Source organism: Meleagris gallopavo, chromosome 8 (genome assembly GCF_000146605.3).
Source record: "Meleagris gallopavo isolate NT-WF06-2002-E0010 breed Aviagen turkey brand Nicholas breeding stock chromosome 8, Turkey_5.1, whole genome shotgun sequence".
Classification (NCBI taxonomy): domain Eukaryota; kingdom Metazoa; phylum Chordata; class Aves; order Galliformes; family Phasianidae; genus Meleagris; species Meleagris gallopavo.
The window spans coordinates 9,046,813-9,062,957 of NC_015018.2; the positions used below are offsets into that span (position 1 = coordinate 9,046,813).

Consider the following 16,145-nt stretch of genomic DNA (forward strand, 5'->3'; position numbering starts at 1 on the left):
GACCAGTTGGGATTTTTTCATTTTGATTTCTCAGTAGTCAGTAATTTCAAAAGGTGAGAAGAAATATTAAGATATTTATTCCTGAACCTGTTACTATTACCATGACACAAAAATAAATCAGAATATTATAATGTAGTAAACTAATCTGGCAGATCTATTGCTGTCTAAGATAAAATTGAGAAAAAGGGGACAAGGTATACATGGACCACACTTCATCCAAACCCCTTCCAAGATCCAAGTATACTGTAGAGTAAATGGTAGAACTAAGAGTATACGCAGGACCTATGAAGGAAACACAGGAACAAAGCAGTAAGGTGAGCACTGTGGGCAGAAATGGCTCTTGTCCTCCTGCCCCACCTATCTTTTCCCATCCTCCTCAACTTCTCCTCTCCCCCTTGCCCCAAAATCATCTGCCGCAGAAAAAAATGTCGCTTTTGAAGTACTTAGGAGTAGCTTTAATAAACAATGGAAACTCTCAAAGGTGGCTGGCTTGTCCTTCCTTTCCCCACTGTCCCTGACAACAGCTGTAGCCGCAGCCAGCAACACTGCAGGTCAGACAAGCATCGCTCCTCTTGTGCTGCATGGTCTGCCAAAACGTGAAGTGGCATGTCCCCCCTTGCACTATTTCACATTAGAGTTAGACAAACTTTTTATCGGCAGCCAGTTTGCCTGCCTCATACTCAAACTGTCCTGATTATTAGCAACCTCTCGCTTATGACCACTGATATTTGTTGGTATGCACTGGAAGTAGTCCATCAGTGTCAAATAAATAGGTCCCCTACAATATAATCTCCAGAAAATGAGCCATATTTAGCTGCAGTTCACAATTAGGTGTCTGTACATCATTCTTTACTATCTCCTGATAAAAACACCTCTGTGCTGCCCTCTCACTCAGAGCTTCCACTATAGGGAATAGTTTGATGCTGCATCCGCAGAAGCTTTTCCTGTCAAGGCCATTGCAAAGAGCTGCTGACTGCCCCTCTGACTTGACCCTGACATCAGGGTAAGTTTTGCCACAAAGGATTTTCCGTATAAATACAACCACATGCATGCAGAAGTCGGAAGAAAAAAGTCAGAGTGATGAGCAGCATCTTGATTTTGTTCTCAAGTTTTTTTTTGTAACCAACGCATAAATACAGAATTGTGAGCAAATAGAATATTTAGAAAAGCTAGCTGTACAGCTCAGAGGAAACTATTTCATTGCAAAGAACGTTTTATTTAACCGAACTACAGATTTTCACATTATTAACATTTTAGAAATATATACGTCTTTGTGATGCAAAGGAATGGAGTAGATAGGGAGAGAAAAATCCAGTATTAAGTCCAATCATGAGTACAAGATGATCTGGAAAGATGAACTAAACTGAATATCTGTAGTCATGGGCTCTTACTGTACAGCCAGACTCAGAGATAAGAAGAATAGAAGCACACAGCTGGACCGGTGAAACAACATAGACAAACAGCATTGAAGTGTTTGGACAACGGTCTCAGAAACACAGTTTGAATTTTTAGAGAACCCATGTGGAGACAGAAATTGAAATCAGTGATCTTCAGGAGTCTCTCCCATCTCAGGCTATTCCAGATTCTATGGTAAGAAAAAAGGAGGTTGACTCAGAGGAACTGTTAGGGTAGGAACAAAAAATTTAAGCTGCTCTTTTGGGTTTTTTTCCTTAAATGAAACACTAGGGGGCGTAGCAGAAGTAGTCTTCATCCCACTTAATCCAGCACCTGGGATTATTTTACCCAATTGCTAGCTCAACACAAATGGACTCATATTGCTAGGATTTGGGAACTTGATAAAGAAAATTTCAAATGCCTCTACTGAAAGATTTCTTTTTTTCCTGTTTCCTGACAGATCATTTGATATAAAAACAAAACTACAAAGTTCTCCCCCAAAATAGTACTTTGCCAATGATACAGTAGCGCTAGTAGGTTAGTTTAGATCTGGTTAGGCTGCCACTGATGTAGCTACATGTGACCCTCATATAGCACATCTCAGAGCAAAGTAAAAGCAAAGGTTGTGATTCTTGAATTCAACTACACTCCTAAAAGCAGCAGGGGAAGTTACATTATGCTTAAGTGTTATCTTGAACAGAGTCAGCCTTAGATTTTTACTTCAGTTTCTTTAAAATAGCATCATAAATGAGAAAGTTTCGTGCTGCTATTCTACTTTCAAAAGTTCCATTTTCAGGCAAATAGCTCCTACAGACCCTATTGCAAATACAACACTTCATTATTCTGTAGTTTCATCAATATCTATGGTCATCCAGATATCTTGTTTGATTTCATTTTCACCGCCAGTACTTGATCGGATACCTCTATTAATTGAGTAACTAAGTTATTGATTTGATTGCATTACTAAATCTTTAAATTACTAAACACCTTACAATTTTCATATTTTCAGAGTATTTCTTCTGTAGTGTACATGAAAATATAGCTGGCTGCTGAAATCTGCTTCAAGAGCAGGACTGTGAAGACCTTATTTAACCCAAGCTTGCTTTGAATCTTCTCTCAAATATTTTGCCCAGATTACCAAAAGATCCTTGCCATTCTTTTCATCTTTCTGTCTTCCTTGGCAAAACTGCAGTTTTATATTAACTAGCAAACCGTATTTTGGTGGAGTTGGAACATCGTTGTTGTATACTACAGCTGTTTTCTGTTACTTGGAACTATTGCTAGAGTAACTTATTCTCACCTTACTTCAGATCTCTTCTTAAAGAAAGGACAAAAGTACCTTTATACATTCTGTAAATATATTCCAAAATAATATAAATCTTTATACTCTCCTGGAGGTGTCCCATTAATAAGGTGTGTTTAGATATCTGCTAATCATTTCAGAATGACTCTGAACTGAAAGTAAAGCTACCACGTTCACCTACCCAGGAAATATATACTCCTATTTTTCCCTTTAAAAACTACTTCAGCTAATGTTTCTAATGACAGACTGTTGTTCCATACCAGGCTGCCAAGAAATGCCATATAGCTGCATGCAACTGCTATGAAAAGGGATCTAATGAGAAGAGGCACAGTGCAACATAAGCAGTACTGAAGGATGAGGTTAGTTACTTCTGTTGTCTCTGATACTCATCAGTTCATCAATTCATCCAAAGGAGAGAGACCAAAAATTATTTAACAGACACAGGAAGAGTGTGAAATGTTCCAAACTAAGCTTATTCAAAAATTGAATGTTAGAAGAAAAAAAATTTATGTAAGAAACCACTCTGTTCCAAACACAAGTTTAGCAACTGTGGTGTTTAGCTAAGCGAAACAGCTGGATTCCACTGTGGCTTAGGGTGGACTGGCATCTTCACCTTTAGATTTTTATATAAAAAGACAATTAAATGAAGCCTTTCTCTAGAACATATCTGTCCAATTCAATAGAGTATGAGTGGAACCTGCTGCTAGAATTACGCAGACCATCTTTGATGATACATTTTCTGTTTGTAAGCTAAACTGGCACTGCTCTATTCACTAAGGCTTTCCCCTATAACTCCACCCTGGTGTTCTACTACAAATACTTTACTAATGATACTGGCTCCCCAGCCACAAACAAAAGTAATTAAGTAAATGAAGTCACAAGACTGTTTAAAGGACAGGGAGAAGGGGAAAAAGTACCCTACTTGCACAGCATTAGTCCCATCAGATTAGGGTTCAGATGTACCCTTCAGCACTTTGCGTGAGGCTCACATATTCTGTGTTTCACATCCAGCTGAGATTTTGACCTAAAATGATTACCTCCATCAGGATATGTTTCATCCTCACCACATAGTATTGTTCCTGTTTTTAAGTGCTCCAGCAAATGTTACTTAATCTTATAGCCCCCAATATTAGGATAGCTACATGTTCTTCATATATGAAAAAGCACAAATATGTACCCAGCCAAACATAGATAGGGAAAGAAAAAAAACAACAAAAGCCAGGTGAAGATGGAAAAAACTAAAAGGCAGCTGATGGTGATGTCCTGTCCATGCTCCCAACCAAGGAAATGTAACCCTGGACATTTCTGAAAATCCCATTTCTGTCACCTCCTGTTCAGCCAGGTCCTCCCATTCCCTACCCACTCTCAGCCCAAGAGAATTACAAATTCACATAGCACTTGAATCACTGAGATAAGAAGCATCTTAACAAGACTGTGAAAGCACCTCATTCAGAATCTCTTTAGAAATATTCTTACTTTTTCATTTAGAAACCAACAACCAGAATTATATGAGGCAACTTCGATTAAAAGTATCAACCATCCCTTCATTAAGAGGGCCTCCATAAAACATGCCATTAAGGGAAGTTACATAAATACCAGCTATTAAAGCCAAACTGTTGGTGTTGTGGTTTTTTTTGTTTTTTTTTTTTTTACTTCCCGTTTTCCTATATTATTTCATTAAGGAAAACAAAAGGAAAAACAACGTAATTCCATGATGATAACCAAAAATAGGAGGAACACAGCTTACAATGATCTGTTAATTTTGACATTACAGTACCCTTGCCTCAAACTAAAAGAAAAATAACACACAAGACAGCAGTACACAGCTGCATAACAAATACCACGTAAAACTGATTACTCACCCCTGCCCCAAACGGCAGTTTTAAACAAAACTGTGAAACACTAGTGAATAACATGAAGCATTCAGTTGCTTTATACCATTCCCTTCTACAAAATAATGGCTCACTAAAAAGTATTCAAGTCAATCCTTGCTTATATTCAGTTTGCTGATGTGCTACAGAGAATTCTCAGCAACCAGAATCTCTTGTAGGCACAAAACTGAAGTGATGGTGACACCTAATTTGAAGTGTCTTAAAGGTATGCATTTCATTTAGATGTAACAAGACACTGTGTGTATTACATATCAAAGAAGTGGTAAATAAAATTTCCCATTTGTTTTCCATTCAGCTAACTTATGTCTTCTTCAGCATAAAAGGAGTGAGGCAGGATTTCCCTGTACTTTTTTGGGAATGAAAAGGTACCAAACTTGTGCCTGTTTCAGTTTAATCAGCAAATACTTTCAGTTGGTTGATACAAAACCTGAGAATGACTAAAGGGAATTCGTCACATTTTTTATTTTATCAGATAGCAAAAGTATCATCATTTGAAATAAGGACCTAGCATTTACAAGCTTAGTAAAATTTTTCTATCTCATTAAGAGCTCAAGCCAGAAGCTTTTTGATAAGTGGAAGATCTGTGCGCTAGACACAGTATAGTAGTTCAAAGTTTTCAGTGAATTTTCCAAAACAAAGTTTCCAAAATACTTTAAAAAAAGATTGAAATTGTAAATTGCCTACAGTGGTAATCAGATCTCTCCATTACATCAGAAAAGTGATGGAGCCAATTCTCTCCTGCGGAGCATTGGCCCTCTGGACCCTGAAATCACAACACCACCCTTACTCCTGCCTGAAGGCAGCCAGAGGAGAAAGAAAGCTGCAGGTTCCACTATCACCTCTGCACAAAGTGGAAGGAAGCTTAACAGACCAATGAATGAATCCATGATCAGCAAGGACAGCGCCGATATCCAGGCTCTTTTGTTTGGAAGGATGATACTCAGATGGCATTTACTTTTCTCAACCTATAAGTCACAGAGAGAAAACATTTTTTATTCTAAAGACATAAGTGTGGTAAGCATCTCAACACCTGGCACACCCACCTAAATGCTATTGTTAAGACCTACTGAATTTTGTAATTGCATTAGTCACAGGCTTCAGAAAAGGGAAATCCTTCATAACCACAGACTTTTTTTTTTTTTAATTCAAAGGAATGTGAAAAAATGTCCACATGACATAAGATGAGTTGAAGCTGAAGCAAGCTGAAGTTTATGCAATGGTTTAATATAAAGACTATTGCAAAAAATATATATATATATATATCCCTTCCCACTGATGATTGCAAAAGTGCAGCGTGTAACTGAAGCTCATCCACTGTGTCTCTGATGGTTCAAACCCACTTCCTGTAATCTAATCTAACTGTAACCTAATTGTACATTAAACAATTGACTGTAAAAGGAAACAATGTGACCTGCACTGCTAGTGCTCAGGATCTGAGGTAGGAAGGACTGTAAGTCCTGGTGGTTGGCACCTCAATTGGAGCAGTAGCCCACATGCAATCCATCTCTGAGTGCTGCCTGTTGCATTCGTACTCAACCACACTGCACTCTGGACAGGCCTCCAAAGAATCAGATCTTGGTACAGGGAGCTGAGTCCTCTGAGTGATAATCTGGTTGAAAACATACAGGCTCCATTCTGGAGATGGAGCCCCACTGTAAATTACCTAGTTCAACACAAAAAGTCTTGAGAGAATAAAAAAATTCAACCTAGAAACAGATTTGAGAAAAAAAAAACCAACAACAACAAACAACAAAAACAACTCTGCTGGAGGACATACAGTTAGACAAACAAGATCATTCAAGGGAAGGACCAACTCAGAAACCCAGTGAAATGAAAGAAGGAAAAGGCAGCAAATGCCTCAGAAGGTGAAACTGGGAAGCACCTGGTTCTATAGCAGCTGAAAACACTCATTCAAGCAAGGGAAAATCACCACCACAAGGGAAGCAGAATTTAGTGAACTATGATAAAAGGCTGGAATCAAAAACTCTGCCACAAAGGGGTAAATCTCAGCCACAAGAAAATATTCAGCTGCAATAAGACAGTAATAAAACATTTCACTACGAGAAATATCTAAGCTTTTAAGCCACGGGAAATGCAACGTGATCCTATGTTACCTCAGGCACTTGTAGAACTGACCATTTACAAACCTCCATTCTGGGTAGTCCTTAGCACCCCTGTTTTTTGACTAGAGTTTGATACTGGCTGATCTTTACACTATCTTTCCTCACTTGCAAAGCTTTTGTGGAAAGAGCAGTCTACAGTGAAGTCCTACAGTTTAAGCCCTTTTAAAGGAAACCGATTGTTTAACCAAGTAATTTCTCCATATTTAACCATGAATGCAATTTACTATAAAAAAAAGTTGAGACAAAAAAAAAAAAAAAAAATCAGCCAGAGTACTTGTGCAGAGTTGCCCTTGTCATACTTCATGGATCCATAATAATTCAGAACAGCTAAGAGCATTCAACACCTGAATTTTCTGGAAAAAGCCAAAAACTCTAGGATGACGTTATGTCACAGTATCTAAGAATCTCTCACAATTCTCATATTCTCTCCTAAACTACAAGTTTCTTTAAAAAAAAAAAAAGCAGGAAATTGAGTGATTTTTTACTCATATTACAAGTTCTGTCACTCATCTACTGAATAAATTATGTTAAAAACTACTAATTTTTTAACATCATTCACCAGCTTCTGTAGTATTAGTCAAAGTATTAGTCAGTAGCTCCTAGATCCAGGTAAATGTTATCTAGAAAGCATTTTTTCCATGAAAAGTGAATATGTGAAATGATTCTTTACAAAACAATGAGATACATACCTTGCTTCCATATATTTTATTTTGTTTCAGTCTGATAGAAATGAAGTAAAAACATTACTACTATGTATGATAGTGATTTTCCAATGAAGATGACATGAATCAGTACATTTTGATTTTCTCAGGGCATGTCAGCAAATTGTTGATGTCAAGTAAATGTAAATGCATTTTAATTCAGATGAACAGAATTTCGAAGTATGAAGGGATTTTGTTGTTTATGTTTGATTTATTTGGGGTTTTCTCAAGCCGTTCATCATCATAATTATTGAACATCATTCTTTCTACTACTCTTGGGCTTCCTTACTTGGACATACAAGTGATGAATACTTTTCCCAAAGTTCTGGGAGTGTTTTGCTCTTTTTTCTTTAATATATTTGCTGAAAATGTGAAATTAAGAATCTATCAGAAAAAAAATTAAAAGCTGAAGTAGAAGAAATTGGCAAGCACGGTGAATACAAATCTATTTATCATCTTACTCAATTAAGTTATCAGCATAGGATGTTTTGACTTATTAGGGTTTAAGACCACCATAACATAGTCAAATTCAATTCTATAAGAATCATTTATCTTCTGCAGAAACCCAAAGTTAACAACATAGAGTAAACCTTATTTGCAAAATTTTGCTTCTTCCAGAGCCTTTTTGCTTTCTATTTCATACACTGAAGATCTTCGTTTCTTAGTTTTTGAAGAACAACCCAAATTGGGAAATCAACTTACACTTCAAGTAATTAGTTAATTTAATGAATAAATTAAAAACCACCAAAAAAATTAGAAATGTTTACCACGAACGTTTTCTTGACCGTTAGCAAAAAGTACTTCTCCACTGGGATTGAGCAGTGGTGAATAATCTATGCAAACAATCATGTGTATAAGAACTGAACATAGATAAACTGTCAAAGTGATAATCAAATCAGTAGATCTGGGTTGCAAAAGAGACTTTGAAAAAAAAGTTTGACAGCACCATGCACTTTAGAAACAAAACACTGTATCTCATCTTGTCAGGACTTCACTGGTTCTGAGTCGTGACCCACTGTAAGGCTACATAGATGAATCATTTGATCAAAGAAAGACGAAATCCCAAGACCTCAAGCCCCAAATATTGTCCTCACTGAAGTCTGTGATGTTATTTTAGTATAAATAGTTCTTGCTTACAAAGGATCAAGAAACATGTAGATGTAGCATTTAGGGACATGGTTAGTGGGCATCGTGGTGATAGGATGACAGTTGGACTAGATGATCTTAGTCTTTTCCAACCTTAATTATTCTATAATTTCATCTTTTTTCCACCAGAGACTCTTCATACCCCTACTTATAATTTTTTTTTTTTTTTTAAACTTACAGTGGGGAATGGCTCACCACACCCAAGAGAACTTTTGACTTCTCAGCCTCTACCCCATAAAAATGTCCCTGCAGCTTCTCACCCCAGTAAAGACATGCTGCTATTCAGATTTTCAGCTCTGTACAATAATTCAAGTCTCCTCACTGAAGATAGCCACCAATTCTGCCAAGTCAAACTTTGGAGTTACAACACAGTTAATACACCCTTAGCAGAAATCTTAGGTATGTTCCCAGTACTGTGAGCCTAGGCTGCTGCAAAAAAAGAAAAAGTGAAAAAGGATTTTGATAAATCTCCCACTAGTCCAAAATCACAGCATTGGCAACCATAAATATTCTGACACCAAGCACGTATTTTCAATCTTGTTCCTTTCTGTATGCCATATCTGTATCTTACATAAAGCAATGGAACACAATGTTGAAATCAGATCACAGTGATTGACTGCTGTCTAATAAAGCAATGAGGTGGATAAAACAAATTACACTAGAATGAGATTAAAAGTTCAGCATTAAATCTCACAAGTGTGCACTCAAGAAAGCACTCTTTTAGCGCATTATTTGTTCAGAATTTCCACGCTTAATTTGTGCTTTGTGTTTGACATGAGATGCATTGTTGATATTCCTTGTGCAGTTTGTCTGAAGATCTTAGAGAGGGCAGCAAAAGAAGGGAACAAAAGATTTCCTAAAACAAAAATATGCATATCTAGTAAAACTTGATGTATGAGAGTTTACCACTACTTAAAAATGAATGGTGGTCAGATGACTCTAAAATTAAATGGAAGAGTGTCTTACACTACAGAAGACTTGAGGTGATGAAAATTATTTCTTATTCCTGCGCTTCTGATTATCTTTTGAAGTTTCAGAAGACCACAAGCATTTTTATGGCTAATTTCATATTGGTAGTTCAAAGCAGAAGGGAAAAGTACAAGTCTTCTCTTTTGTTAAAAATCAAATCTTATCTTAAATCTCTAGTGACAACCGAGTTCAACACTTTTCTACCACTGACATTCCAAAATTTACCAAAAATTGATGACACAAACATACAAGATAAAGCCACTCCATAACGCTTAGGGATTCAAGCTGACAGCTTCAAAACACGACTCTGTGAGAGCATGGTTGGAAATTGCAGGACAACTGATGCTCAAGTACAAGAGGCACAGGCTGTTGCTCAAAAAGAACAATGAAGGATGGAATAGAGAATAGTTAATCACGCTTCCTATTCCATCAGGCCTAATTGTGTTCTCCATTACCTCAGCAATACATATTGATGTGGTACCCTCATCATCGTTTGAAAGTTGTATTCCCACTTAATATTACACTACTAAATGCAGTATGTTTTGCTTTCTTCTAAATTCTCCATCCTTCAAAATAAATCCCAGCATCACCACCCTATATGCTTATATCCATCCTCTCACTTTAGATTGAGATTTTTAGCATACTTCCAAAACAGCCTGCTTTTGCCAGCCTATTCTAGATGTACGTATAATCACTGCACGACTGTGTTAAAAAAAGAGACACTGTTCCTCAGGTTAAGGGTTATTTTTGTGGTACTTTCCACTAAGCGAGAGAATTCAGAGCACGCTACTGATTGTGGTTTCCATTTAGCACTGTGTGATCTTTCCATTGCTTTTCTCTGTATCTTTATTTCCTTGCTGTCCTGCTCAGAAATTGCAAGAACAAGAAAACCAGGTTTTGATGAAAGGTGAATGGGATATGAACAAGCACCTCACCAAGCTGAAGAACAGAAGACTTGCCACCACTCAACCTTAATGGTAAGGTAGGAGGTAAAGAAAATGCCAAATATGAGAAAATAGCTACCAATAAAGCAACTTTTTGAACAGAACAGCAAGAAGGCCATGAAAATACCCACTTCAGAATACATACTTTTAAGAGGGGCAGGTGGTGTAACTCACTGGAATCACAGACTCAGCTAAGCTTTCATTGGGGTCAGAAGTACATGCCCAACTAACATCATTTGTTCATCAAATTTCTTTTTGGAGAATGTTCCCGAATTAACTAAGGCTTCTTCATTGGCCATCTAGAGATTCATCTTGAATCAAAACAATACATTTGAACTAGAACCAGAAGAAATGGTTGCTTAAACAAAATAAGAAAAAGAAAAGCAGTTTCTTTTCCATTGGGAACATTCTGGCACAAGCCTGCGTTTAACAGTGACACGTAAGCAGGCTTGATGTGCACTGGTCATGAGGGACACACCTAACACTGATACAGCATAACCCAGCAACAATCTCAATTCCATCAGCATTAAGAAAAATCAAACAGAAAAGCAGAACACCACCTCTAGCCTCTTCCCCATTGAAATGCAATGGTTTGCAGTCACGCACTGTTCGTTTCAGCTCATGCGGCGAAGGTTCGAGGCAATACAGCAGGCTTTGCCATTACCTCACAAAGCATCATTTTGCCATTGGCTTTCAATGCTCACAGCCATAACTCACAACCGTAAACAAGTCTGACATTTTTTCCCTGCCTTAAGAGCAATGACATCATACCAGTCAGTAGAAGGTGGCTTTGGACAGGACAGCTGTAGCTCCTGCCCACAGGTGGAACATCACCTTTTACGACATGAAGCTACACAACCAGCACCAAACCGCCGCCAGAACAACAAGTGAGACTCCAAACTTGGCACCATCCTACATTGCCCAGACTGTTCTGTTGGCTAATGTCTGGAAGACAAATCTATACACGAGCTTAAGTAATAAAATTTGCTATCAAATTAGATTGCTAAATGCCATAAAAACAGTTTTGGAAAAGTAGTAAAAAATATTAACATGTTCAAAGCTTAACGCCATCCCATAATCTAGTTGTAAACATGTCTTCTATCCCTGAGGCAATGTATCATGCCTGATGCTTTTGATATGTAAGGAAAGTATCCTAATTTACCATTAAGTGTGTTTTAAAATTATATTTCTCCCTGCTTCCTTTCCAAAGCTGCTTTTTCCATTTCTGGCAAGATAGAGCGGACAATCTGATTTAATTTGCATTTTTGACAATCTTTATTAAATCCTTCACCAAGGAAATGGATTAACTCTGAGGCTGTCATACACTTTCATATGATATAAAGGCACATTTAGAAAATAAAGGGTGGGAGTCTGAACAGATTCTCCACAGCAATAATCAACATTTCAGATGCATTTTCTGACAGTAGTTTTAGGGAATTCATATTATAAATTAATACAGTGAGTTAATGTTTATAATGAGAAAAAACCTGAAGAAGTCAACTTCCTAGGTTTAACAATCTGGCACTAAGAATCACCCATTTCTAAGTGGGAGAAGAAAAAATGGATATCAGAAAAGCAAGAACTGCAGCACAGAAAGCATTAATATATCAAATATTCTAAGTACAGTTTCAGGCAAAAGACTTAAAGCATAACATAAATTAGCGCCACTGAAAATGGAATTTTATTCCCGAGTTTGGTTTAACCACATTTCCCCCATGATATATAAAGGTTGATTCAAGTGCTACTTTTTAAAAATAAAAACTATTTGGAAAACTTGCTTTCTTCAGCAATGTCCATAATATTCTTTTACAAGAGCACATGTTGATTATCAGTCTCTTGTTTGGAAAAGGCTTCATTTAGATACTGTTTACTTGTCAATCCCACATTTGGAATGCACAAGGAAAACTACAGCCACACAGAAATTCTATGATTATCATATATTTAAACATTTGAATGTTTATATAATAAAAAATAATTGAGTTCTGATGGCATTACTGATTCTAGCAGAGAACACACCCATCAGCATCTAGCATAAACAAAACCATCTCAATTCTACAGTCATCCTCATTCTAAGTATATTATCCAAAGCCATGCCATATCCAGAAGCACACTGCTCAGAACGCAAAATGACTGGGAAAACAAAATGGGGAGAAAAAAAAACAAAAAAAACAAGCAAATCATTACAGCAGAGTGTCTAAACAGGGAGTTACCTTTTTTCCTTTCTTTTTCCTGTGAGCTGGTTTAGCATTTTTCTCCTTTGCTTCCTCACTCATTTTTCAGCAGGTAATATACAGGGGAAAGGGAGTAAAAGAGATCACTGCTTGTATTCCAACATGCAAAGCCACTGCAAATATTCACAGCCTTGAAACCAAAGTCCATCTGCTGACGTTTCTCAGACAAGTAACGGAATAACTGCTGTTTAAAGCCAGTCTCTGCTCCTCCTGCTCTGACTTGAATCGTTCACAGCCTTGCTCTTTTCCTCCGCGAGAAACTGGGTGTTCTCACATCAAACAGTCTGCGATTCCTCTAAAGAAAAGAGAAAGCATTCTCATTCTTAGCTAGTCTTCACTCCTGAGATAGGATCATGACAACACTTCCTAGCTTGGTCATCCACAGCGCTTCCAGTCTCTGAAATGGGGTTGATGAGCCAGGCAGAAATTAGCTGCAGACGGCTGACAAGTCAGAAGCATTCACCAGCAGATGATTTGCCATTTCTTGCAGAGAAAGTGAGCTCGAATCGCTCTGATTGCCGGTCGTGCACAATACCAACATGTGTTGAATGCATCGGGGCATACCAGAAAAGGAAGCCTCCGAGAGTGATAGAAGATCAGGTTACTGGATCTTAAAGCCACTCCCAGGCAGATTCAAACAATAAAAGGCACAACACACTGCTGAAGAAATTGCTAGATGAGATGTTTACGTTTCCAACAGCTCTATATCTCCATCCAAAGAAGCTGCAAATTGCCACTCAGAACTCAACGTTTGTAATATTAATTATTCATCTCATAAAAGCAGCAGCAGTATTTCAGCAAAACACGTATTTACAACTATCTCTGCCTGTGAAAGCTTGCTCCTCCCTTGTATGCCTGTTCCTGTGACAGGATTTGTGGTCTCTCTACTAATGCAGCTCTTTCACAGAAGCGTTACGTGCCTTGTGTGTGTGCATGACTGGCAGGTTTCATATCATGTTTCCACATGCCGCTGACCTACTCCACAGAATGGAAAAAAAATCAAGAGAGGTCAGAGACTTCAATAATAATAATTCTCTCCAGCCTGTTATGCCATTAAGCCATGTTACACATAACTCATGTGTTACCAACAGCCATGACAGCAGTCATTCATGAGACATTGCATTGATGTCATTACCACATACCTCTCCTCAGGCACCCGTGATTCCAGTATTGACTCTCTCTCTTAGAATCTCTGCCCTCTATCAAGATAGGTGGGAAAGGAGCAGGGGAATGGGGGAAATATGGAAGAGGTTATCAGGCATCATGCAGCAGTCTCAGCCATTGCTGCCATACCACTGAGCTGAGTTAGCAGTACATTGATTTTCCCATTTCTGAGGACTCCACTCACATCAGAGATGCCAAGTGACAATCATGATTGGTTTCAGGGGCTCTGAGATCAATATTAAAATTCTCCTACTCCCATTGCTCACACCTTCCCACCCTTCACTCTCATTTCTGATCTATGACAACCAATGTATATATCACAGATAAAAAAAAAAAAAGATTTAATGCACCAATGTTATACAACATCATTTGCCCCAACTCTACCTCCTTGTCTCGCTCTGCACAAATCATTTCAGTGACCTGCCACAACAGCACCATCACATGGAGGTTATTTTCCATATGTTAGCAACAAGTCCTAGTGCTCACTGTTTGCATGCACTGGAAATGGATCAGTGCCAGCTAAACCTGAGGCTCGAAACTAGAATTCTCTTTATCAGCCTGCTAAGGTGGATATTTTTGAGGAACCATACCTCATCTGGTACCAGATGAGGTACAAGTTTAAATAAACACTATCCAGAGACCACTGATAAAATTTCCCTTAAAATTTCCCTTATGTCATTAGCATACAATAACATTTATACTTACTAAGCAGTATGTTGTACAGAATGCAAACACCATTGATAATAAACAAAGCTAGGATTTAATTTTCCCAGATGTGATTTTTAACGGCTGTCTCAAAGAAAGGAAAAAAACCTCCAGCCTCTCCCAATTTCACTTTTTTTTTTTTTAAGAATAGATATTATGTTATAAACTGAAGTGCTCTCTGCTGGTTAACGGTGGTTAAAACAATGCTTAAACACTCAAAATACCATTCTATCCCAAAGTGCAGGAAAAACAAACCTTATTTTTTGAAAACTGTTTTTATCTTGTGTGCATAGCACTGAACAACACTTAATGTTTTCTGAAGTCCAACTAAGTAGAGCTCAAGCACAGTTTAATTGTGTCTTATAAAACTAAGTTAAAGCTTTAATAAATAAATTGACTATTTAAATTAAAGTATATATAATTTGTGGCATGCTCAATTAATTGCATACCAATAGAGTCACCTCTTAAATAAAAGATTATCAGGTAATACCATGCTTCTGCATAAACAGAAATGAATAAAAAGGTCTCTTTCCCCAGCAACCTGGTAGCTCTCAAGAAGCTGACACATTTAAACCTTTCACTGAGCTCAATGTACATAGATCAAGGAATGCCCCACGTCCCTGTTGAACTGTTGTTACTCAGATGTGTACATTTTAGTCCAGTCCATGAGGTGAGACTGTGTTTATTAGGTTTTAGGATTCTTATATCCTGGTTCCTATCTTCCAGGGCACCTAATTACTTCTGAAGCAATAACCTCACTGGCTTCCTATTTCAGAATCCTTTGTATTTGTCCTTTTCTTCCATTTTCATTAATTTTCACAGGAAAAAAAAAAAAATCTCTCCAGTGTGTATATATTGAACAAGAAGGAAAAATCCAGGTGAAGAAATACAGGAATTTTGCAGTCACAAAACGCTCGCTCTAAGAGGTAGGGAAAGATCTCATACTTCTCATCCTCCATATTGTACAGCTAACCATAGCAACTCTGCTAGAAAGGAATGTAATGTACCTATCCTCTCCCGTTTCAAGTAAATGTTCACATGTCAACATTTAGAACCTTTTATGAATTTTGTTTCATTTCCTCCTTAACTCCAAATTTGCCAAGTTTTTACTCTAAGTGAAGCCACTATGACAGCAGGAGAAGCTAAGTATTAAATAGAAAAGTATTTTGCAGAAATCTCCAAGCGATTTCTCAGGAAAGGCTTTTAGGAAAGAAACATATCAAAAACACACGTTCAGATCGTGCTTTTCAACCTTCTTCTGTGAAGCCCACAAAATTTCTCTCCGGTAGTAAATCTGGTGACAGTTGAAATCAATCCACCTCTAAAATTATACTAGGAAAATTATTAAAAATTATACTAAGAAATTATTCAAGTAAACCTTCCATCCCCAAGCCTTCTGCATATTCTGTGTAAATCCATACATCTGAATACTTAAGGTAATTGAAGTGGAGAGAGAAAAAGTCAAATAGGTCTGCTTGAGAAAAATAAAGATTTTCAATATCTGATTCCTTGTGCACATTGAATTGCAGTTGAGGCACAATATCTGAGAAACAACAACCAACCACAAAAAAA

The 16,145-nt window shown here is 37.5% G+C and overlaps 1 protein-coding gene across 1 annotated transcript in view; it reads right to left on the reverse strand.

Moving 5' to 3' along the window:
• Positions 1-6,016: 6,016 nt before the first annotated feature.
• Positions 6,017-16,145, reverse strand: part of LOC100550289 (ankyrin-3-like) — a 140,062-nt gene continuing 129,933 nt past the window's right edge. Inside the window, exon 8 of the mRNA XM_031554568.1 lies at positions 6,017-6,253. Coding sequence (XP_031410428.1) covers positions 6,017-6,253 — 237 coding nt within the window. The remainder of the gene's footprint in view (positions 6,254-16,145) is intronic.